Source organism: Anolis carolinensis, chromosome 3 (assembly GCF_035594765.1).
Source record: "Anolis carolinensis isolate JA03-04 chromosome 3, rAnoCar3.1.pri, whole genome shotgun sequence".
Taxonomy (NCBI): domain Eukaryota; kingdom Metazoa; phylum Chordata; class Lepidosauria; order Squamata; family Dactyloidae; genus Anolis; species Anolis carolinensis.
This window is the reverse complement of record NC_085843.1, coordinates 40,961,191-40,987,441: the sequence shown is the minus strand read 5'-3', so window position 1 is coordinate 40,987,441 and position 26,251 is coordinate 40,961,191. Positions and strand designations below refer to the sequence as shown.

At 39.2% G+C, this 26,251-nt stretch overlaps 1 protein-coding gene across 4 annotated transcripts in view; it reads right to left on the bottom strand.

The window, feature by feature from the left end:
* drd3 (dopamine receptor D3) overlaps positions 1-26,251 on the bottom strand; it is a 62,891-nt gene that overhangs the window by 5,884 nt on the left and 30,756 nt on the right. For 3 of the 4 annotated variants that reach the window (XM_062974755.1, XM_003219143.4, XM_062974756.1), the window contains 5 exons: positions 24,465-24,761; positions 9,222-9,334; positions 6,816-6,958; positions 5,652-5,842; positions 704-1,049 (listed from right to left, as the gene is read on the bottom strand). In XM_062974755.1, coding sequence (XP_062830825.1) covers positions 704-1,049; positions 5,652-5,842; positions 6,816-6,958; positions 9,222-9,334; positions 24,465-24,761 — 1,090 coding nt within the window. The remainder of the gene's footprint in view (positions 1-703; positions 1,050-5,651; positions 5,843-6,815; positions 6,959-9,221; positions 9,335-24,464; positions 24,762-26,251) is intronic. The other variant, XM_062974757.1, reaches the window with a different exon arrangement.

The following is a 26,251-nucleotide window of genomic DNA, read 5'->3' as shown; positions in this document are numbered from 1 at the left end:
TTTTTGGGGCCCTAAACAGAAAACATATCTACCCTCCCGATTTCAAGAGGCTCCCAAAAACGGATTGGGGCCCCCAACAAAAGCCAGGACACGAACATGGGCAAGGTTTACTCTGAATGCACAACCCTAATCTTCACACAACTCTAAAAAAAAAACCTATCAAATTCCCTTGAGCATCTCCTCACATGTCTGAAGAGGTTAAGGAAATAAAATTACTCCCTTTATATTGTAAAATAAAATAAAATTGAGCTGATGTAGATTTATATTTCATTTACAGAATGTATTGCAAGCTTAAAGGTAAAGGTTTCCCCTGATGTTAAGTCCAGTCGTGACCAACTCTGGGGGTTGGTGCTCATCTCCATTTCTAAGCCGAAGAGCCAGCGTTGTCCGTAGACACCTCCAAGGTCATGTGGCCAGCATGACTGCATGGAGCGCCGTTAGGGCTTACATATATGTAATCTCGGGCTCCATCATGTGCAGTGAAAACTATGAGTTGATATTTTATTCCCTCCACAGCAGAAAAAGAGCTTAGCAAAGGAGAGGAGGGTTAAGCAACATTTCTTTGTGATTCCTCTAATAAAGTTCACAACTGAGTTTCAATAGCTTTTCATTAAAACCAAAGAAAAGAAAACCTTATGAGACTTTCAGCCGTGATAAATTGTTTGGTCCTATTCTTGGACAGATTAGAAATGCCTCTACTTACCAAGAACAATAGCAAGCATCTGGGTGGCCTTCCTCTCTCTGAGCTGTATTGTCCTGTGCTGCTGAGATGGCAGTTTCAAAGATGTGGTTGTTTTGCCATTGTTCAGTTTGCGCACTTCCAGGCTTTGCTGTCGGACTTCTCTTCTCACCTTTAGGTCAACAGTCTCTTTATCTCCTGTACTGGAGAATGAATTTTCACGGCAGATACTGCAATACTGCTGCAGTTCAGGGGGAGTCAGGGGCTTCTTTTCAGCCGGCAGCTTGTGGTCTGAAGAACACTGGAACGGGAAGCAAGACAAGAGCATGTTGGGTGGCTTCTGGTGCAAACCTGTTCTTTCTGAATGTTTCTGGAAAACAGGAAACAAATAACAGTCAGCAAAGATGGATGTAACCATTATTTTTCTAACCTCCAAGCAAAGTAGTCCCAAACTCAGACTTATCCTTAAAAGCTCTGGAATTCACACTTAAAACTGCAACTGAATTTTGTTGAGTTGCTCTTTATATAGTTATGATTGTGTTACAATATTTGTTTGTAAAAATATTATTCAAAATAAAACAAAACACTTTTTAACACTCACCACATAATAAACCACATCATCGAACAACAGAAATGCTTCTATAAACACAAAGATACTTAGATAAACAATTAAAAGTTGATCTCTAGCTGTCTTATCAATGGTTTAAGTGTAGCGTTACATAATTATTCCAGATTAGCCAACATGAACAAAAATCTCAATATGGATTTCTGTTTATAGTTTGAAATAACACACCATTAATTCCTCACAACTTCTGAGGATGCCTGCCATAGACGTGGGTGAAACGTCAGGAAATAATGCTTCTGGAACATGGCCATACAGCCCAGAAAATACACAACAACCCAGTGATTCTGGACATGAACGCCTTCGACAACACATTACACACCATTAATTCTTAAAACCTGCAAAGGTTTTTTTTTTCTTCACCGCCCTGTAGGAATTGCAAAAAGGCTCCTATCTCGTCTATTTATTAGTCATTTAATAAAGTTTGTTAACTCATTTCTGCAAGTCCAAACATCTTATCAATTCAATCCTCAACTGTCAGAATTCCATTACTTTTTCATTTTGGGTTGTATAGATTCTTGGCATTGTAATAATATATTGTTAAGATATTCATGTTTTACCTCTTATTCTGGATTCTCACAGTAGTAATAGATGAGAATTTCATTTAATTTTTTTCAATCGCAAATTACTAAAATTCTTGAAATTCAAATGTGGGGAAATGCAGAACTGACATATTTGCCCACCACCTAGTATTCCTTGCCTAAGAAAACCCAATGAAATTCATGGTATCATAAGTCCCCAGACAACTTGAAGACACACATATACACACATCTCATAGCATGCATAGGCCTGCGAACAATTTATAGAATTGCATATGCATACACCAAGATTGAAGTCCTGTGTCCTTCCAGATGTTAATGGACTGCAAACCCTCATAAATTTAGCCACCAAAAAAATGGTAACTGATATTGGGCGTTGCAGCTTGACCTATGTACTGCTGCATCCCAATTTACTTTCACAACAACTTTGTGAGATGATTACACCAAGAAGTAGTGACGCTCAAAATCTCCAGGCCCTTTCACTCTACACCAGCGTTTCTCAGACTGTGCTTCTCCAGATGCTTTGGACTTCAGCTCCCAGAAACCCCAACTCGTTTGTCAGCTGTAAGTCGAAAACATCTGGAGGAGCACAGTTTGAGAAACTGTTATAGCCCTTTGGTTCCACTTTAGCTGCTATATTGGCACACTGGAATTCTGAGATTTGTAACTTGTCAAGGACCTAGAACTCGTGGACAGAGACTTCTAAAAGTTTCACGAAACTACAAGTTCCTGGATTTAATGGGGTGGGGGGAGCCACGGCAGGTACAGTGGAACCAAAATGCTATAATTGAGTCCCCTCAGGTGAGAAAGGCGGGAGAGAAATGACGTAAATAAATAAATAAATAAATAAATGTGTAGTGTGATGAAGACTTCAACGTCACCAACTGCTTAGGAGAGATTTGAACCTGCATATCCCTAGCCTTCATCTATCTCACAACTGAACTACTGTGCTTAGATATACCTCAGCACAAACAGTTAGTAACCCACAGAGCACTGTAGACTGCACACGTAAGTACTGCCAGTATATCTACATCTAAAATAGCCGCATTCTGTATGAAGAATGTATTTTATATGCAAACTATCCAATGAAATAGTTAGAAACTATTTGTAACAGATGTGGCTATATATCTAATCCATCTCTGGCAGATTTTATTGCCTGGGGCTATGTGCACTATAGAGGTAAGTGGTGAAATTCTGCGTCTCTAAGAGATATTTTCCATACTTCATTGATGTTATTTAGGGCTGTCAACCTGAATCAGTAAATAAAACATTTGCTCCCCAAAGTAAGTAATAGCATTAGTGGTTTGAAGGCATGTAATTTCCTTTGCTAGTGCTTATTACTACAGAAATTGGTCGTTTCTGTAATGCTGGAAACAGATGATTGTTGTTTGCAGACTTGCAGCTAGAATGATAAAGCCATCATTGCTCATAAATTGCCCAGTTTCCCTCACAACTCCCATTGAAAATGAAAGTGCCAATGCTGTAGCAAGTAATCTGAACCAGTGGGGTTGCAATAGGCTAGACGTCTTGCTAGAATAGATGCATGTATAGGTTACTATACTTAGGTTTGACTTCCTTCTTCTTTTCCAGTCTTGCTTACTCCTTTTCCTCCCAGGGGGAGACAAGAGACTCTGATTAAAGCTGCCACGTTTGATCTACATGAAGGTCAATCCCATATTGGAGCAGGGATAGAGCTTGGGGCAGGGATTTTACTATCTCTTCACTACTGTGATGATATTTATTTTCATCACAGGTGTCTTCATTTTTCCTCCTGCTGCTGCTGCCATTGGCCAGGAACTAAAGGCAACAGCACAATTTCCTGCCCTCCCATGAAAGCTCACAATAATATATGCCTTGGAAAGATTGGGAGGCTTTGAAAAACTTAGCAGTCTCTGCCCTGGGCAAAATGGGTGGAGAGAATCCAGACTCCATTCCAACATGGTAGGAAGCTCAAGAGAAACACAAGTAGTTGTATTATCACACTGGCAAGACCTAAGAAAGTTATTTGAACATACAGTCATCTAACACATATAACTACCCATTTTAATCTTCCAATACCATCTCCGCACATTGTCTTGATACCATCCTCTGCTCATGATAGCCCCAGCTTCCTACTAAAGGTCTGGTGTCTCATGAAGGTTGTCTTACATAGCTTGTCTCTTTATAACTACTCACACCCTTAACCACTCTTTGGAGTCTATGGGAGAGATGGTGAGGAAAGTTACCTGTGTCGAGGCATAGGCAATTTTCTAGGTCATTCCTCCTACAAGCCACACTTTTAAGAATTTCTCCATTCAGAAAAACCCTTCAGACCAATTTTCTACTGCAATATGATCCTTTCAGCAAATAGAAACTGGTGAATTCACTGTTCTTAGTGATCTGCTACCTTTTTTTCGTGGCAGGAATGACTTGAGAAACTACAAGATACTTCTGGTGTGAGAGAATTGGCCATCTGCAAGGACGTTGCCCAGGGGATGCCTGGATGTTTTGATGTTTTTACCATCCTTGTGGGAGGCTTCTCTCATGTCCCCGCATGGAGCTGGAGCGCGGATGAGCTCCCTCTATCTGCTCTATCTGCTACCTGACATGTTTGCTTCACTTCATGGTAGGGTTTGCTTTGATTTGAACTTCATTACCATTTATTTTGTCTTTTGATGAAGTTTCTCACCAAAGGCTCCTGAGCAAACGTAGAACAAGAGAAAAATGTTTTCTCACAGATAGGAACTGTTTAACAACATTAAAGAGCAGAAAGTAGCAAGTCAGAATAATTTTTTTTTTAGAATGAAGGGATATTATTAGTATCATTCTGATGCCAAATATATGTGGGTCAAGGTACTTAGTGTAGACATTTCTGCCAATTCCCCTCCCCCAAAAAAACCCTACCTCTTAAACCAGCTTGCATAACAAATGAAGGGCTTCTGAAATACTGTAGATTTGGCTTAACAGGTAGATGTTTGGGATCACGTTCAGTCATGAACATCCACAAACATGAACCCCCAAATTTATGAAATCATAAATCTATTTTACAATATTATAAACACAAAACCAGAAACTTTACTAATCCCTTTTACTGAGCCTTTGGTTCCTGGTGATTTTATAGAAATCTGTTCAAATGCCTAGTTTTGAACTGCCTTGTTTTAACTTGTCAAATTTTAAAATATGCTTTAAGTCTGTGTACATTATTTTTTACTGATTTAAATGGGTCAAATAGATTTGTTATACACTTTCCTGAGATTTTTCAACTGAGTATGGGATATAAATATTTAAATAAACAACTGTTCTAAAGCCAGAAAGAATGAACAATAATCCATGTATTCTACTATGCAGAAAGATTACAAATTGGAACCTTTATCTTAGGGAGAAAACTAAGAGGAAACTTAATAGAGCTATATAAAATTAGGCATCGTTTACTTCCTAGGAATCAATACTTCCTCAGAATCAATACCTGCTTAATAAAGTTCAATCTTCAATTTACAACAGAACATTATATAATGTAGCATCCAGAAGATGTTTCGGATGAACATGAAACATAATCCTTACTTCAGAAATACCAGTGACTGAATAAATTCTTTAACTACTCTTAAGTCACATGAAGATTAGAGGCTGACTATGGGGGAGGCAATGGAAAGATGAAACTAGGAGTGTGTTGGTGAAAGTTGAACTGGGTGAAAGTAATGCAATAGCGTATAGAAAGTGAACAGACGATGGTGGGGGAAAGCACAAAAAGTATAGAGCTGGATATTCAGAGATTTGTAACAAAATTTCTAGAATGGAAAGATGGATCAAAAGATAGTATAGAAAAAGGTCCTACCTCCTGTGTGTAATAGGCTTTGACACCATGGTTGCCTTGTCTTGTGAGGATGCGTTTTCTCTGCCTTTGCCTCAGCACAATGTAAATACGGATGTAGAGCAGCAGGGTGACCAGGAATGGAAGATAAAAGGACACCACAGAGGAGTAGATTACAAAGTCAGGATCAGAGATGGAACAAATGCTGGGGTCATCTGAGGAAGAAAAGAAAGAAAAGAGAGGATGGGGCAACTGTGGAAACAGGGGGAATTGCTAGGAAATATGAGGACATAGCCAAATGCTTCTGCAACACTCCCCCCCCCCTCCCAGTTCTCTCTAGGCACAAATGTATAGTAAGCAAGGGCCTCTGTGGTATGTTCTGGGAATGGTAAATAGCTCAGTGCAGTATAATTCTGCATGCAGAGCTACTACACTATGTTGAAGCCTGCAGGATTGTACCCAGAGTGTAGTAGCCATGGGGCTTTAAATGGTGGTGATGAGATTTTGGTTGATATTGTTCTCTATTTGGATAAGTCCAAGGAGGCTGAAGAGAGTAAGATCAGCAAGGGAAGAAAACTGGTCAATTGTGTTTGTGTATTTGTTAGGGGCTACTGTGCCTCTAACCCCATGAAAGTTGAAGACCAAGTGTTTTAGAAAAGTTGATTTGGGGTAATCCATCAGTATAGTTTCAAATGAGTATGTTTTGGGGGTGTCCAGATACTCATGGTCCCAGGTTCAATTCCCGGGAGCGGCGTGAGCGGCCACTATTAGCTCCAGCTCCTGCCAACCTAGCAGTTCGAAAACATGCCAATGTGAGTAGATCAATAGGTACCACTCCGGTGGGAAGGTAACGGTACTCCATGCAGTCATGCCGGCCACATGACCTTGGAGGTGTCTATGGACAACGCCAGCTCTTCGGCTTAGAAATGGAGATGAGCACCAACCCCCAGAGTTAACGTCAGGGGAAAACCTTTACCTTTAGATACTCATGTTGTAATTGATCTGCCCTTTGTGAATTGCCATTTGAGTTAAAAGGCCTGTTTTTTCCACAGGAACTATTTCTTAATAGTACTGACAACACTGTCCCAAAATTCAAAATGTATTCTCTGGAGAATTGATTAATTACTTCAAGCACAATAGTAGGGCTTGCATTGTAAATAAAGCTCAGTTGTCAAGATACTTTTTTACCTGTAGTATTGAAGCCAAAGAGAAGAGGGCAGGAAACAGCAAATGCCAATAACCAAACCGCTGTGATCATTATGGAGACTCTTCGACATGATCTGGGTCCTGTGCTGTACTGATAATGAACAGGCATAACTACTGCTGTGTACCTGCAAAGTGAACCAGCTCCAAAGCAAGGAGTCATGAGAGGAAGAGGGAAGTGTAGGATGGGGAAGAGAGGGCACAGTTCCATCCAGAATGAAAGAAAAGAGAGAAAGGAATTAATGAAGTGGTGGAATAATAGCAGAGAGAGGAAATGACAATCCAGGATGGTAAAAACAATTGGAGATGGAAAAGACAACAAAAGCAGAAAAAGAAAGAGAAAATTAGAGAAGCAGAATGTTATTTAGTCTTGTTACATTTCAGAAGATACAGTGGATCAAAGATTATAGATAACAAGGGATGGAAATTTCTACAGCAAGGCTTTTGTGCACTCCCATGTGTGTATGTGTCTATTTCAGTACATATTATTACATCCCCTGATGAATGTTGCATTGTGTAACTGAATCTTGAAGTTTTAGTTAATGAAAAGCATACTCTAGATCAGTGATTTCCAAACTCAAATCCTCCAAGTGTTTTGGCCAACAACATCCAGCAGTCCCAGGTGCCTTGGCTTATGTTTCTGGGAGCTGAAGTAGAAAACACCAAAGTTTGGGAAACACTGCTCTAGATGTCAATTCTAGTGAAAGTACATCATCAAGAGAAGACTGTTTATGCACTCAAAATTAGATTTTCCCACTGGCTTTTTCCACCTGAGATTTTAAATGCATAATTCTGAGAAGAAAAAATTGGAGCAGCCTGGAAAATCTGAGTTCTACAATCTCATCAGACTCAGTTTCCTTTGCAGCTTCTCCCTTTTTCTCCACACTGCCGAAATAGAGTCCCATTGAGTCCATCACATGATGCAGGGCAACTTCTGTCAGGACTCTGTGGGGCTCTATTTCAGCAGTGTGAAAAACAGAGCCCAGAGTGTCTTTGGAGGAGTCGGGTAACAATGTGTGAGAATGTGGGGGAGAGACAGATTTGAAAGGGGAAAGGTCGTGGCATGGCAAAAGATGGGCCTTGATGGGAGGGAACAGAGTAAGGACCTTATCAGACGGGCAGGGGTAAAGCAGGGGACAGTGGGGGGAAACATGGGGCAGGGGCAGGGGCCGGCATAAAGCTTCATGGAATCCCACTGGAAGAAACCCTGCATCATGGGCTACATGGGACTCCATGCCGGCAGCAGAGAGAAGTGAGAAGAAGACGCTCCTTTCCTGCATCTGATAAGGTTGGAAGATGGTTCCCTCCCATGCTGTCTGACACTTTTCTCCACTTTCCTTCTGCTGTCCCACCCTTTCCCCCACTTCCCCTCTACTCATATCATGAGGCCCTGTAGTTTGCTTGGAAAGTCTTCATAGTTAGATGAGGCATTGCTTTTCATGTGAGTCATGGTGAAGACTGTGGGACTAGCATGCTCCCTTTCATTTGTGTTTGTTGTTGGTATATATCTTTAAGGGTTTTTTTAACTTATGGTAATCCTAAGAAGAAATCTTTCTTGGCAAGAATTATTCAGAGAGTGAGGGCACATTTACATCGACACTATAATGCAACTTAAAGCCAGTTGCATCAAGTTTCCTTAGGCAAGGAATAATACTCAGAGGTGGTTTTGGCAGTTCTGTGCTCTGAAATACAGCTGATATTTATTGGCAGTCTCCTATCCAAGTACACCAGCGCTAGCCCTGCTAAGCTTCTAAGATCAGACAGAACCTGGAGCCTTTAGGGTATTTAGTGTTTGATTAAAATTTAAGTAGAGTTGTATTTTGCCTTCACATCTGCTTAGCTTTAAATACAGTAGAGTCTCATTTATCCAACACTCGCTTATCCAACATTCTGGATTATCCAACGCATGTTTGTAGTCAATGTTTTCAATACATCGTGATATTTTGGTGTTAAATTCGTAAATACAGTAATTACTACCTAGCATTACTGCGTATTGAACTACTTTTTCTGTCAAATTTGTTGTATAACATGATGTTTTGATGCTTAATTTGTAAAATCGTAACCTAATTTGATGTTTAATAGGCTTTTCCTTAATGCCTCCTTATTATCCAACATATTCGCTTATCCAACGTTCTGCTGGCCCGTTTATGTTGAATAAGTGAGACTCTACTGTAACAAAAAAACATTATGAGCTTTTACTTTATTACAAAATTCATTTACTTTCCTACAAAAATGCAGGTCACAAAACTGTGGTGTGATATATGCATGGAAAATATCATATGTAGATAAGTCTTTTTTCCCCTCTGACATACATGTAGGCATTTCAACCCACTTCCCTCTTCTTGGCCCATCTGAAAATCTCAGTTTCCTGCCATAATCTTTGGTTCTTACCTGTCAATGCTGATAGCGCAGAGATTTAAAATGCTGGCTGTGCACATCATCACATCCATCGTTACAAATATATCACAGCAGACACGGCTAAAATTCCAGACTCCTCCCGTCACCTGAATAACAATGACAAAAATTGCTTTGCGGTGAAGACTAAAACAGTATTATCACATCTTTCCGATTTGTGTTGGTAAATTGTTTTATATAAACATCAATGAATAAAGTTTCATGCTTTCTCTAGGCCACAAAAAGGAGCAGGCCACTGTGCCACAAAGGATTTGGGTTGTCTTTATCGCAGAATATCAAAGGAAAAATGTGAAGAAAAAAAGCCAGTTTCTTTTCTAGGGATAGCTACTGAAAGGGAATAATAAGTAAGAAGACCATTTTCTTCAATATCACATAAAAGTAAATGCAATGGAGATTGAATGTAAAATAGGTAGGAAATATTTAAAAAATCCTCCCCACATTATGCAAAAATTAAAACTGATTCTTGATATTTTTTATGCAATAGCTCTTTGGCCAAGCCTTTGGAAACCTAGTGCATCAATAGATATGAAAGATATGGATTTGGCCAATGGAACAGCCCGGACTATGTGCTTGGATCACATGATTTACTCTGTTGTCAGAGTTAAATGTAATTGTTTTAATTGTGTTTTAATTGTATTTTAATGTTTTATTATTTAAATGACGCTTTTGTATTTTGTTTTTAATGGCATTGAATTATTGCCACGTTGTGAAGCCGTCTTGAGTCCCCTCCAGGGTGAGAAAGGCGGGGTAAAAGCATTGTAAATAAATAAATAATGAAAAAAGGCTTTGTAGCACAGGGTATCAGCATCTCTAAATCCCTTGGGACTGTGGTCCACTTTTGACACTTCTTTAAAAAGGCAATGGAACATTGAAGAGTAATGGTTAAAGACCTGAGGAAGTGTAAATGTCTAAAAGACCACTTCTATGTATCTTTGAAGCAAAGAGCAGAACATCTGGTGTTTACTACCAAGGAAAGTATACAGATTGGAAATAATGTAGGAAACAGCCCTTTTAATATGGAAAAGGAGTGCAAATTGAATTGTTTTGGGGGAATTAAAACCTATTCCACAAACAAATTCAGTGGTGATTGATGAGGGCGAGATAGGCATTAACTAAACCCATTAAGATCTATTTCATTGCTTTCCACATACGGTAATAGAAGCATCAAATGCAAGTACTACCATTCAGATGTGTGTTAGCAATCCTCTAGAAGCTTATTTGAAGGTCTGATAGAAATTAGCACTCAAGGACAAAATCTATATGATGTTAAGTGTGTAATTAGGAACTTTTTTCCTAAATGGAATTTAATTCCATGATACATCATTGCCAAAGGAAGGATATTTTCCCTCCTTTACTGCTGTCCTAATACTCACTTGCTTCCCAGTACGCTGTTGCAGGCTGCAGAAAGTATTTAGTTTGGTTTTTGTTTTGTTTTTTAGGTATGCAGGGAAACTGTGAGATGGGATCTCCATTGATATTGCCAGCAGGGATTATTTCGTACAATACCTGAGCTTTCCAATACCTGTGTCTCCTGTAGTCTCTAGATGTGCCATGAGAAAAATGTTGTTCATGTGCCACCCACACAAACAAAGGTTGGTGCTGTTTAAACATACGGACTGTTATGTCTCCATAAAGACGCTCGCTGTTTACCCCTATTTAAGCCCTTTTTAGTTAGAGGGGATTACATGTACAGTTTAGTGAGGGTTCAATCTAAATAGCCTCTTTACCTTTAAGCCACCCCCTTCACTGCCCCTTTAAGAATCCTCCCAATTTTCCTCTTTTTTCATACCCCAAATAGTTATTTGGTATGCTGTTAGTGCCTTAAAACATTTCTTGGATTTCCCCGTTCTCACCAAGCTCTTGGAGCCTCCGGTGGCCTAGGGGATAAAAGCCTTGTGACTTGAAGGTTGGGTTGCTGACCTGAAGGTTACCAGGTTCGAATACCACCCGGGGAAAGCGCGGATGAGCTCCCTCTATCAGCTCCAGCTCCATGCGGGGACATGAGAGAAGCCTCCCACAAGGATGGTAAAACATCAAAAACATCCGGGCATCCCCTGGGCAACGCCCTTGCAGACGGCCAATTCTCTCACTCCAGAAGCAACTCCGGTTGCTCTTGACACGGAAAAACAAAAACAAAAAAACCCCAAGCTCTTGAAAAGGCTGTACAGAAATGGCACGTATGTACACACATACAAAGTATGCTGATCTATATGAATTCACTTCCAATTGAACAGGCAATGTATTATCTCCTGCCTTATTTGTGTAACAGATTTTAATGTGCTTTCATTGTTTTATATTAATGTGTTTAAGTGGCTTGTTTAATACTTTTTAATTTTTACCTTACAGATTGGATTTTTTTGGGCTATATTATTTTAATGGGCAAGCCACTTTGGATCCTGTATGGGAGAAAAGTGGAATCTAAAACAAACAAGTAAACAAAATTATATTTATTTATTCAATGTTTATCTCATTTTTCTCCTAGCGCTCCACCCAAATTGGCTTACAATAATTAAAAAACAGAACTTTAGCTTTTCAAAGTGTGGAGGCTGCTTTGTGAAGGAAGAAACAGAGCCAGGTGATACAGCTCAGAACGCTTCTTGAGCTCCTGGTAATAGGAAATATAATTTATTTCATTACTGTTCACGAGGTGCTATTTTGTTATATAGCATTGTGATTAAAATAAAAAATAGATAATGATAACTAAAATGACAAAATGCTAATAGAAACCAAGGGTGGTTGCTGCCAGGCTTGGGAAATCTCTCCTTTGGGAGGCTGGAATGGCTCCCTCTTCGTTGTAATTTCACTGATAAGTGGAATATTTTCGGTTTCAGCAGACTTTTTAGGAATTAACTGTAAGCCATTTTAATAATAGTGTCCTATTCTATTGATTATTCACTTGTCTTTCAGTGGATTTATTTTAAAGATGTTTTTAACTCCATATGTACTTGTAGTTTAACACCAACATTTAAACTTTACTATCCTTATTGAGTGCAGTAGATGCCTAAATATCAGGATGAAGGAGTCAGGCCAGAAAAGGGTAGTAAACTTCATAACTAAGGCTGGATCTACACTGCCATATAATCCAGTATCTGATCCCAGACTATCTGCTTTGAATTGGATCATATGAGTCTACACTGTCAACTGGATTATATGGCAGTGAAAAGGGGGCCTAAGGTAGTAATAGAGCTAAATAGCAGTTCTAGAATTGTGATCCTTTCTGTATTTTTGTCAGCCACCTTGAGTCCCAGTTTTGAGTGAAAAGATTGAATGAAAACAAAGAGGAGGAGGAGGAGGAAGGGAAGGAGGCAGTGGATGAGAAAGAGCATAATTCAGGAAAATAGCTTTTGTGCTACTCTTGCTTTAGGACAGTGGTTCCCAGCCTGTGGTCCGTGGACCACCAGTGATCGCCAATAATGAAAAATGCCCTGTGGTCTCACAGTTACTACACCATTGCAACGAGAGCGACTGGTCAAGTGAAACCCTCTTATGGTGCCGAGGCAACAGGGATGTCGGGAGAGGAGAGGCTGCCTACCCGTGAAAGGCGTGAAAACAAGCCTCCTGACTGCTGCTTCTCCTCTTCCTCCCTCCCCCTGAGTGGAGCCATTCCATGTGGCACCTGGAAGCAGGGATGCCTTGGTGTCTTCGTTTTTAGGCCAGTTCCTAGGGTTATTTGGGGTGCAGATTCAGAAAATTGCATTGGATAGACCACATCAGCTCTAGATTATTAAATATGGTTTTCTGCAGAGAAGCAGATGGTGACTACTGGATGGCATATGTTCTGTATCAGAAACTAGAACTGATGTGGTCTATCCAGTGCAATTTTCTGAATCAGCACCACAAATGACCAAACCAAATCTAAAGTTGACCAAAAACTGATTTGTAACCCCTTTAGTACTAATGTTGGAGAGTGGCCCCTGACCAATGTGGTCCCTGGTCAAAAAAAGGTTGGGAACCACTGCTTTAGGACAAGGAGGAAAGTCAAACACCCCTCCCATTGAATTTTTTCAATAATAAAACAAAGCACTAAATGTGACCAAGTAATTAAAATGGCCAGTGTCTGTTCAGTGCTTCATAGTGCTATAGAACCAAATTTGATTTTGATTCATTATTCATTGTTTTGTGTGTGTGCATCAGTCCACTTTCTTCACAGAAAGAGGCAGCAGCCTATTAGGAAGAAATACATCTGTTGCAGAAGTGCATGAGAAGACCTCTGGCCATGTTTCCTACATTGATATAAACAACAACAAAAGTTCAAATTGGTTTTTCCATAAGATAAACAAATATGATTGACAGGCAGTTCCTTGTATGTATGACTAATTACACCAGTCAATTCATTGGTACAATATTTTGATATAGAAAACTAACTGTGTGATATTTCAGTGACATTATTATTATAAGGGGATTTTTTTCAGAAGACCTTAAAGGTTCAGTTTTGAATATTTAAGATTAAATTGCACAAAAATCCTATTTTAAGGGCACCGTCATAGTTGATTATATAACCGTAATTATGTGCTCTACCATACTGCATACTCTTCTTATGCAAAGGTTGAAGGAGAGCTATGCCCATATGTTAAACAAAAAGCCTTATGCAAAACAGAAAGCTTTATTTAAAATTTTAAAAACCAAATGTTATGCAACCTTATGCAAAATTTAAAGGAGAATAGATTTCAATTGAACATTAAAATCATCTTGACGGTAATGATGGTTCAGTAGTGGATGATATTATTTTACTTCCTCAAACATTTTACCAATCAGCATTCAGTTCAATATTGCATTTTCTCCTAGTCAAAACAACTTCTTATTTTATATACTTTCATATAAGAATAATTTTAAAAATATTTTCGAATGCATCACATGACGCATATGAATCAATAATATATGTATCATATACTACTAAATTGCCTCTCACCCACACAGATTGCACACTTCTGCATTAGGAAGAGTTGTCTCTACACTTTGATTGTTCTTTGAATCAAAATTGTCAGGGTCAAAGGCAAGAATACTGAGCAGGATAATTGATGCTATCTCTTGAAGGGTGCATCTGACTACATATAACATTAGATTACTAAAATTGTTAAATGTGATGCCAATCATATCTAATTCAAGCTACATAAAATGTTTCTAGTAACAATTTCTAGAATGTTTAAGCAACGTGTGAAATTTTCTTTTGCCTCTCTCAGAATCACGGTAGATAAACATAGTAAAGGTTTTCCCCTGATATTAGGTCTAGTCATATCCGACTCTGGGGGTTGGTACTCATCTCCATTTCTAAGCTGAAGAGCCGGCATTGTCTATAGACACCTCCAAGGTCATGTGGCTGGCGTGACTGCATAGAGTGCCATTACTTTCCTGCCGAAGTGGTACCTATTGATCTACTCACATTTGCATGTTTTCAAACTGCTAGGTTGGCAGAAGCTGGGGTTAACAGCGGGAGCTCACCCCACTCCTCAGGTTCGAACCGCTGACCTTTCAGTCAGCAAGTTTAGCACCTCAGTGGTTTTACCCCCTGTGCCATTGGGGGTTCCATAAACATATATAAATATAAACATATTGAATAGATAAACATATTGAGTGGGAAAACAGGCTGTAGAATCTATACCTCTGTAAATCAATTCATTTTCTCCATCAAGCTATGATGGTTAAGTGCTGTCTTATGGGAATTTATGTAATAGAATAAAAACTACTCTTTCAAATAAGGCAACACTGAGCAAATTTTTTGTTTAGAAATGAATAACAAATCAAATATGCTCACCTTCCTAGCAATTGCCTACTCAAGTTAATAACTTTGCACTCCTATTTTGAATGTTCAAAGTCCAGATACTGCTATACATTCCAGGCGAAGAATTAGCAAGGCTAACATGAGGTAATGTACAGAGTTGATTGTCTTAATGGGTTAGAGCTGATCTGAATCCTTCTCTGCTGACAAAACTAGAGCACCATATGACTCTTCTAGGAACTTCACAATATCCTTAGTGCTGTTGGTTGTCTATCTCTCAAGGTACGTTCATCATGTAGACCAGTGGTTCTCAGCCTGTGGGTCCCCAGGTGTTTTGGCCTACAACTCCCAGAAATCCCAGCCAGTTTACCAGCTGTTAGGATTTCTGGGAGTTGAAGGCCAAAACATCTTGAGAACCACTGATGTAGAATAAATGGTAAGATATTAGGAAGGATTAGTAAATGTGGCAAACAGGATGAAAACTGCACAGCTGTTCTATAGTTTGGAATTAGTCATGGTTCGCACAAGCCCACTAAAATCAATGGGACTTAGGTTAGACAACGGTTGATTTTAGGCATCATTAAGCCTGAATCCAACCCTCTGATTCTAGTGTATGACCTTGAGTTGTCTGTGTTGCTGTGGCTAGGAATGGCTGGCAGCTGTCATTGCTGTTCAAGAGAATGCCATGACAAACCAAATGTGAGAGATCCCATAAAATGACTATTTCCATAAAGTGTTTGGTTGCTTCAGAATTAGCCAGAACCATCGCACTCTGCTCACTGTGTACGCGCAAAGGATACCTGCATAGAGATGACAAATTCTCTGTTAATGTTACCACATTTGTTTGGTAGCATTTTTGGAAGCATATTACTCCTTTGTGGAAATAGCTTCTTGATTTCTCAGTGCAATTCAAAGTACTGGCTATGACCTATAAGGCCCTACAGAGTAAGTCCTCCACTGTCATAGATGTTTCGAGAAGATTTTTTCACCACCATCTCAGACCACTTTGGTGAGAGCATGAAAGAGGGTTTTTTCAGTGATTGCTCCCAGAATATGGAATTCTCTTTTGCAGGAAACTAGGCTAGCAATCTGTATGATCTCCTTTTTCCATGGGAGGTAAATATATTTTTAATTAAATAAGCATTTGATTCTTAATTAGTTGTGCAGAAAGATCTTGGTGGTTTGCTGTTGTTTTGTTATTGTTATTTTGTAAAATAGTTTTCATGCTATCTTAGAATTAATGGTGTTTTAATATGATAGGCTTTTCAATTCCCCTCCCCCCCTCTCTCTCTGCCTATCATGTTACATTAAAGCACATATATTTAATTGTGCAATATTGCAATTCATTTATTAGGCAGTGTTGCAATTTGTTGTTGCTATTTACTATTAAATCAATTTCAGTTTATGGCAACACTGTGAAAACAAGGCCTCCAAAAGCTCTGGGCATTAACTGTCATGTTGAGGTCTTGCAAATTTATGGCTGTGGCTTCCTTGATAGAATTAATCCATCTGCATAATTTCCTTCTTTTCCTACTGCCTTCCACTTAATCAAGGACTATCATCTTTTTCAAATGATCACTTCATTTCATGATATGTCCAAAGTATGACAGCTTCAGTTTAGTCTTAATTTGTATTAAGACCCATTCATTTGACATTTTAGCAGTCCATGGTATTTGTAGAACTCTTGTCCAGCATCACATTTGGAATGAATTGGTTTTCTTCTTGCCAGTTTTTAAACTGTCCAGCTTTCTCAAAGGTGCACAGATGGCTTTGACTTTGGTATTTAATTAAGTATCTTTACATTTGAGCATCTTACCTAGTTCCTCTATAGCTGCCCTCCAAATCCTAGTTGTCTGATTTCTTAACTACAATCTCACTTTGGTTAAAATACTTGAGCTGAGGCATAGGAAATCTTTAATTCTTTTGATATTTTCCCCACTCATGTTAAAATGATCTCAATCACCTATTGTCATAATTTTATATACCTAATATTAAACTAAAACTCTGCTATTGCATTTTCATCCTTAACATCCAACAGTAACCTTTCTAAATCTTCACTATTTTCTATTAGTAGTACCGTATCACCTGCATAGCTTCAATTGTTGATATTCTTTCCTCCAATTTTCACAAATAATTCTCCTAATTCTGCCTTTTAATGATACTTAGTGTTGCTACTATTTTCATGCAACTCCATTATACCCTGTATACAGATGTAGGCTCTTGGCCAATGCATTTCTGACTCCTTCCAAAGCTCTTCTATTATTTGCTCCTCATGGTGTTCATTTCCTCCCACATATATCTGAGAAGGGAGTTTATCAGACTATATAACTTTTTAAAATAGTAATAAGTTTCAGGTTCAATTGCTGCCAAGCAAATGTACAAAGGATATATAGCAAATGTCTACATGGAACACTTCAAAAAACAAGCCCTGAAAACAGCAACGAAAAGGTCCACTATATGGTTCAGATATGTGGATGACACCTTCACCATTTGGAGCCATGGAGAAGAAGAACCCAACAAGTTCCTGGACCACCTCAACAACATCCACCCAAATATCCAGTTCACAATGGAAAACAAAAATGAAGGAAAACTGTCATTTCTAGATGTCCTAGTCATCTGCAAACCCAATAAACAATTGGGCCACACAGTTTACAGAAAACCTACACACATGGATAGATACCTACATAGAAACTTCAACCATCACCCAAGTTTTTAAAAAAGCACAATTAAAGCTCTGGCAGGCCATGCAAAAAGAATCTGCAAACCCCACATCCTCCAAGGGGAACTGAACCACCTAAACTGGGCTCTACAGGCCAATGGATTCTCCACCACAGACATCAGAAGAGCTGCAATACCAAGAACCAGCCACAAGAGTAAAGACAAAGATTCACCCAGAGGAAAAGTGTTCTTACCATACATCAAGGGAACCACTGACCAAATAGGTAAGCTGATGAAGCAACACAACCTAAAAACTATCTACAGACACACTAAGAAAATCCAACAAATGCTACATTCAGCGAAGGACAAGAGGGATCCTCTCACCTCTGCAGGAGTTTACCGTATACCATGCAGCTGTAGACAAGTTTACGTAGGGACCACCAAACACAGCATTGCCCAAACATGAACTAAGGAATGCGAAAGGCTAACTCAACTGAAGAAGTCAACCATAGCAGAGCACTTGATGAACCAACCTGGACACAGAATATTATTTGAGAACACAGAAATGCTGGAACACTCTAACCACCACCATGCCAGACTACACAGAGAAGCCATTGAAATCCACAAGCATGTGGACAATTTCAACAGAAAGGAGGAAACCATGAAAACCGCTTCCTAGAGAGATCAGGCAGGCCCCTACCCTCCTCTCCTTCCGAAGGAGCTTAAAAACCTGGCTCTTCCAAAAGGCCTTTGACACTTAATTTGTTGTTGGACTGATCTATCTGCCCATTTTATAATAGCCCCATTCTTGAGGTGTTGCCAATGTTATTTTGCACTTTATTGTCCATTTCAACCGTGAAATACCTTCCCCATTCCGGCACATTCTGTACTGGGTTTTATGAATTAGTCTCCTGTTTTAATATTGTATGCTTCATGTCGATTTTATTGATTGTTTTACTGATAATTGAGGTTTTATTGGTATAATTGTTTTATTGTTGTATCATTGATATTTGATTGTTTTATCGGGCTAGGCCCCATGTAAGCCGCCCTGAGTCCCTTCGGGGAGATGGGGTGGGGTATAAAAATAAAGTTATTATTATTATTATTATTATTATTATTATTATTATTATTATTATGAAAATGAACAAAATCTGGCTACCAGTATTAAAAAAACCCTCTGAAATCAGGACAGTAAATGAGGAACAACACTCAAAAACAGAGGAATTCCAGAAATGAAACAATCAGGACCAGCTAACACCTCCTAACAAAGGATTCCCTCAGGCAGGAAGCAGCCAAGCTTTGAAGCTGCAAGGCTATGCTAATCAAGGTGATCAGTTAAAACATTCACACTTGCCTCAAACAGACAAGAGTTCTTTCTTCCACCCTGTGGAACTTTCCACAGATATATAAACCTCCCTTGGTTAGTTTCCAACAGACCTCACAACCTCTGAGGATGCCTGCCATAGATGTGGGTGAAAAGTCAGAAGAGAATGTTTATGGAACATGGCCATACAGTCCGGAAAACTCACAGCAACCCAACACAAACTTACTTTTCATCCCTACACTCAAATAGATAGATGGAGAAACAGCTTGTGGAGTTTCAATTTATTAATTAAAATTACTTACATCCCCTACACTCCTTTTTCCTTTTAATGCAGTATATGAGAAATGTTTTATTTGTTTATTATGACATCTACATTCCACCTTTCTTCTGAGAAAGACAGTCAAGGCAAAACAAGCAATCTATTAAGTTTGCTTTTTAAAAAAGCAAAGGAAAATATGCACTACTGAGTTGTGATCCTTTAAAAAAGTAACACAACAGATTAAAGCTGATTGAAAGATTTATATAAGTGTGTGTGTTTCCTTCAAGTTGCCTGTCAACTTACAATGACCCCATGAATTTCATAGGGTTTTCTCAGGAAAGGAATAGTTAAAGGTAAAGGGTTTCCCCTGACATTAAGTCTAGTCGAGTCCAACTTTGGGGGTTGGTGCTCATCTCCATTTCTAAGCTGAAGAATCAGGGCTTTTAAATGTGTCCATAGACACCTCCAAGGTGACGTGGCCAGCATGACTGCATGGAGAGCCGTTACCTTCCTCCCAGAGCGGTACCTATTAATCTACCCACATTGCATGTTTTCGAACTCCTAGTTTGGCAGAAGCTGGGGCTAACTGCAGGAGCTCACTCTGCTCCCCAGATTCACACTGCCGACCTTTCGGTCAGCAAGTTCAGCAGCTCAGTTCAGCAGAAAAGGAATACTCAGAGGTAATTTTGCAAGGTTCTTCATATAATTGAAAACAAATGAATCTCAGTATTTAGATAGATTTCTTTTTTACTACTGCAGAAAAAGTGACCCTCCTAGACAGTGTTTTTGAATTTCTGTCTTGTGCATATATTGTTGCATGCCCAATGATGAATCAGGCATTTTGTACATTGTGACCATGCATCAATAATTGCTTCCTGGAGTGATTTGAAATGAGGGTCCAGTGAATCAAAGGAATCTGCATTAGAAGGAGATGTAGCTGTGTTATTTTTCTATAGTCCAAACACATTTTCATGGAAATAAATCATTACACACAATGAAAGCAATAACAGCTCAGATAATGAAAAATACATTAAGTCTCTAATCTGATTCCAGCTGGCTGTAATTGTACTGGCTTTACTGGAGTTGCTTTCAATTTAAGATTGTATACGGATGTAAATTAAAAAATAATTCAGCCAATTTTTTTAAACCTGGTGAATTCCTTCTTTGAACAAAGAGGAATGTGTCCTTTGGGGATGGAAGTTGTATACATCCTGATATGAACCTTGAGGGTATTTAAATGCTCCCCATAGTTGGTGTCACATAAGTGAGATAGGAATAAGTCCTTACACTGGAGACAGATTTGAAGATCAGAAAAAAAAATCTCAATTTTTGATAACTGCAACAAGCACCATGGAAGTTTTCACATTTGGTAGGTTAAGGAACAGAAACCCCACAATTGGCCATGGCTCTGGGATTTCCCAAACGAACCCCTACAATTGATGGAAAGGGAGGGATTTCTATAGAACTCCCACATTTAATAGCAGCTGTGGGATTATGTGAGAGGAAAACATAAAATTTCCGTTCTTAATTGAACTTCTTGAACACAGTATCTCATATCAATCTTTCAGAAATGTCAATATGCTTGGCTTTTTAACAAAATCTTCTGAGCACCAATGTTTGTTCTGGATTCTTTCTGGTATTCAGACCAGTTTTCTGACTTGAGTTACTGACTCTGAGTATGTTGCTAGTTGAAACGTAAACTCCTGATGTGAATGCTATTACTAAATATCTGGCATTAAAGAGGTAGGGTTTTTAAAATTAATATTTCATTTGCAAATTATGCAAGATCTGGTGTTGTTCTTTATTCATTCAGTCGCTTCTGACTCTTAGTGACCTCATGGACCAGCCCACGCCAGAGTTCCCTGTCAGCCGTGGCCACCCCCAGAACCTTCAAGGTCACTTGAAGGATACCATCCATCCATCTTGCTCTTGGTCGGCTCCTTTTTTTCCTTCCATTTTCCCCAACATCATGATCTTTTCCAAGCTTTCCTGTCTTCTCATGATGTGGCCAAAGTACTTCATCTTTGCCTCTAATATCCTTCCCTCCAGTGAGCAGCCGGGCATTATTTCTTGGAGTATGGACTGGTTGGATCTTCTTGCGATCCAAGGCACTCTCAGAATTTTCCTCCAACACCACAGTTCAAAAGCATCTATCTTCCTTCGCTCAGCCGTCCTTGTGGTCCAGCTCTCGCATCCATAGGTTACTATTGGGAATACCATTGCTTTAACTATGTGGACCTTAGTTGCCAGTGTGATGTCTAAGAAGACCTGGTGAACTCATTCATGACTACATATTGCTTTGAGTTCTTAAGATGAAAGATGCTTTAGATTGCAAAATATTGTTGGTCTTAAATAAGATCAGACTTGTATTATCTCTGACTTAGTTACTTCCCTTACTGTTCCCTCATCTTGTGTAAACTTACCCTTCTGTACCTGTTCTGCTTTTTTGGCTATTAAATATTCCATGAGCAGAATCTCTTTGTAAAATGATTCTGCATATTGCCAGTTTCATTGTGAGAGCATAATTGAGTCTACAGTGTAATATTTTCATTTCTTACTTTTGATCTGTGATGACATGCTATGAATATTTAATCCTCAGTTTCACAGTAAGTACGGTCTATCAGGACTATACATCTTTTAAGTTTGACTAAGGTTACATTTGGTTTCACAGATGCAGATGAAGAAAAATGCCACAAACATCAGTAAATTTTTTTGTCTTCATCCTATTGATAGGTTTGATCCAAGTACAGACACAGTTGTAAATTTATGAGGATGGGGTCTCATACTTTCAAAAGGTTTTGTCTTTATTCCTCCTGTCAAACTCAGGGTTAACTTTATGTCAAGGAAACTTTATGTCAGGTATGTATGGAGTTCAATGTTGTCACCGAATATCACAACTGAAACTCACTTTATTTCTGGTAAGAGTATTTTTTGTGGGTTTGTTTTTTTTGCAGGATAAGTTGGGGTTTGAGGAGTGAATAAGGATAACCTGCTATTTTATGAGTGGTGGTCTGCAATTTTTGTCCATTTGTCAATGAAAACCAAATAGGAGTTGTAGAAACACATTGTGGGACAATGTTATTTGGGTAGTCTTTTGGAAAATTGGAGAACTTTCCAACCAATTAGTTGGGAAACCATGTTAAAAGAGTTGGCATCAGTAGCTGTGCCTCAAATTGGAAGGGAGTCTCAAACCTCCCAGAAGTATGGTAACACATCCAGGCATCCCCTGGGCAACATCTTTCTAGACGGCTGATTCTCTCACATCAGAAGCGACGTGAAGCATGTTCTCAATTCGCTTCTGACATGATAAAAAATAGTGGCTTTGCCTCAGTGAGAAACACATCCATTTGTAAAAGGCAAGTGCCCAGTTCAGTTCTATTATTGTGATTGTCTTATTTGACCTTGGCAGAATGGTCTGAGCAGAGAGGGGAGGTCCCTCACCCCCTAATGGGAATGCAAGATGACCCCTTCCCTGCTTGGGCCATGAGCTGTCTCTTTGTGTGCTTATTCTTTAAAAGATAGCACCCATATCTAAAATATTAAAAAATGCATTTACAGGACACAATTGGATAATACGTCATTATTTGTAAAGTGGTGGTTCAAAAATCACTATATGGAATTACTTATTCAAAGACAGCTGCATTACTCTGAGACAGCATAAAATTATAAAGTTATCCTGAAACTACTTTGAGTACGACTAACGGAGACAAAGAAATTTCTATCATAAGCCTCTAATTCATCACATGGAAATCAGAATTTCTTACTGAAGTATTGTTGATGCAAAATGAGATATGCAGTGTATGCTTTAGTCATTAACTAGAATAGAACCTGTAGCCAAGAAATGAAAGTTTAAGAATTTAAAGCAGTGGTTCTCAAACTGAGGTTCCCCAGATGTTTTGGCCTACAACTCCCAGAAATCCCAGCCAGTTTACCAGCTGTTAGGATTTCTGGGAGTTGAAGGCCAAAACATCTGGGGACCCACAGGTTGAGAACCATTGGTTTAAAGGGCAGCTATGAAAGATGTATTAGACAGACAGACAGATGTACAAAGATATACAATTAAATACCAAATCAGAATAATTCGTGTAGTTAGAGTTTGGATTTCTATGCATGGCTGTGAAAGCTGGACAGTGAAGAAAGCTGACAGAAAGAAAATCGATTCATTTGAAATGTGATGCTAAAAAAGAGTTCTACAGATACCATGGACAGCTCAAAAGACTTGTAAATGGTCCTAGCATGAATCAAGCTTGAGCTCTCACGAAAAACAGAGAACTCAATGAAATTGTCATACCTTGGACATATCATGAGAAGACATGACTCATTAGAATAGATAGTCATGTTTGGATATTACAAGGGTGAAGGGAAAGAGGAAGACAACATTCTAGATGTCTAGACTCAATCTAGGGAGCCACAACTCTGAATATGCAAGATCTGATGATGGAGTAACTTGGAGGTCTCCCATTCAAAGAAGTTGCTATAAGTCAAAGTTGACTTAATGGCAGTTAACAACAACAAGCTTTTATCCCCATTAACCAGTTACACATTCAGGATTCTCTCACTTTTAAATGCCTTGCTTTTTAACAACTTGCTCTTTCAGTGCTTGCAAATTACAGACAAATCAAATTAATTTGGCAAGACATCAGTTTTTTATAAGTTCTTTTTGCTTAAAAGGCTCACTTGTGTCTGCTTGAAAGGCTTCTCAACAGAAAGAGTGGTTCCCTCCACTCTTGAATGTGTGCAAAACCTCTCTAGCTTTAGACCAGATTCAAAGTGATAGATCAGTGGTTCTCAACCTGTGGGTGCCCAGGTGTTTTGGCCTTCAACTCCCAGAAATCCTAACAGCTGGTAAACTGTTTTTTACACATTTCAATTCCCAAAAATGCACTTCCAAGCTAAAACACTCCATTTGCACTTTTCAACCAGTTACCCTTTTTACATTGTTCCAGTCCTGCACAAGTCTGATAAGCAGGGGCTTCATGTATCATAAAGTTAGTTCCCAGAGATTATTCACTTTTAAACCAATGTGGTACCAGTTGTATGATCTCCAAGGATACTTTATGATATAACCGTCCCCTAATTTAAAGGTGAAGGAAGAAAAAAACAATGCAGATTATAGTGGAAGAAAGAGAAACAATATACACAATAGCACTTACAATTTACTGCTTTGTTTTATTCTAAATGGCTGGTAGCAAATTCTGAGAAACTTTCCCTCATGTATAAATGTTACAAAACTGATGTCCCAGGATTGGCTAAGCTACTCACCTCAAGGTACACAACCCATGGCATCACTAAAATGGCCACAAGCAGATCAGCTACTGCCAGGCTGACCACGAGGTAATTGGTGGTAGTTTGCAAACTGCGTTCCCTCAAAACTGCCAGGCAAACAAGAACATTCCCAAAAACTATGGCCAGGATCAAGACACAATAACTGAGGGCATAGTAGGCAGGAGATTGTGGCAATCCAGGTCCTGTGGAGTTATCTTGCCAAAGTGAGGCTGATAATGTTGAATTGGGATAGCTACTGATTCTGCTGAAGGATTTCATTTTGAGAATGGAAACCTGGAAAGAGAAAGAGACAGTGAGACTTGATGTGCATTTTATGGGCAGTACATGGAGTAGTGCTTACAATAATATTTTTACCTGGGTTTTTGAGTCAATATTTTTCCAAACTACAAGAATTACTCGGTTCTTTGGTAAAAGAAGAACCAATAAGAATTGCTCAGGCCAGACACATACATGGGTGCATCTAATCTGTTATAATTTATTGTGTGGCAAAGAAATTGAGCCTGGAGGAAAGTGATAGTTGTTGAATATTTTCAAGCAGGGCCAGCCCTGCAGTTACACATAGTGAGGCAGCTACCATCTCATTTGCTGAAAGTTATAGCAGGGCTGGTCTGTATCAATATGCAAAGGGATCTTGTAGAAATGTTTGTGCCTCATTTTCTGCCTTATGGGCTAAAGTAACATGATTGGTTTGGGGATTGGACATGTTGAGTAGGGTGAGTGAGGAGCACCATTTACTATTCCGCATCAAGCAAGACAATCTCTTGTTCTAACTCTGTTTTCAGGAAGGATCCCAGGCACTGGAAGGCACATAGGTAACATGAAAAGTTTGGACACAGTCATTGCCAAATATACGTTTGCAGGTTATATTTCCAATGTGTCTTGTCACACCAGATTGCCCACAAACCATCTATGAAGAACTGTCATTGCTGCCACATTTAGAGTATCTTGGGACCTCTTTTGTAGGAGAAGGAAATTAGGGGAAAGTGAGTGAAAACAAGTGTTGTATGCTTCGCTCTTTGTTTTAGACCAGGCCTGCACAACCTGTGGCCCTCCAGATGTTTGGGCCTCCAACCCCCAGAAGACCTAACCAGCTTGTCCAATGGCCAGGAGTTCTGGGAGCCAAAGTCCTCAGTAATGATGCAGTAGAGTGAAGGCTGTTAGGGCCTTTTGATTAGCAAGGATGACACAGAACCTGTGTGATACAGTGGTTTGAGTGTTAGACTACAACTCTGAAAGCAAGGGTTTGAGTCCCTGCTCCACCATGGAAATCAACTAGGTGACCTTGGGCAAGTCACATTCTTCTAGTTTTAGAGGAAAGCAAGGGCAAACCTCTTCTGAAAATGTTTTGCCAAGAAACACCATGATACACCTTGAAAACACCTTCTCGGTGGTGGCTCCTTGGCTGTGGAACTCCCTCCCCAGCGATATCCGGCAAACCCCATCCCTCCTGGGATTTAGAAGAAAACTAAAAACTTGGCTCTGCGCCCAGGCATTCAGCGAATAAGCTCATTGGCTGATGTAATCGGGTCACAAATCTGTAATTGTAGCAGTATTGAATGACTGAGGATGGTGCAATATTGCTGCCTTGCAGCGTTTTAATTTTTGTATATTTTTTATCATGTTTTAATTGTTTTGTTTTATAGTATACTTGTTGCTGGCCCTCGTGGCAGAATGTAAGCCGCTCTGAGTCCCCTCGGGGAGAAGGGCGGGGTATAAATGCATGTAATAAATAAATAAATAAATAATAAATACATTAACCTTAT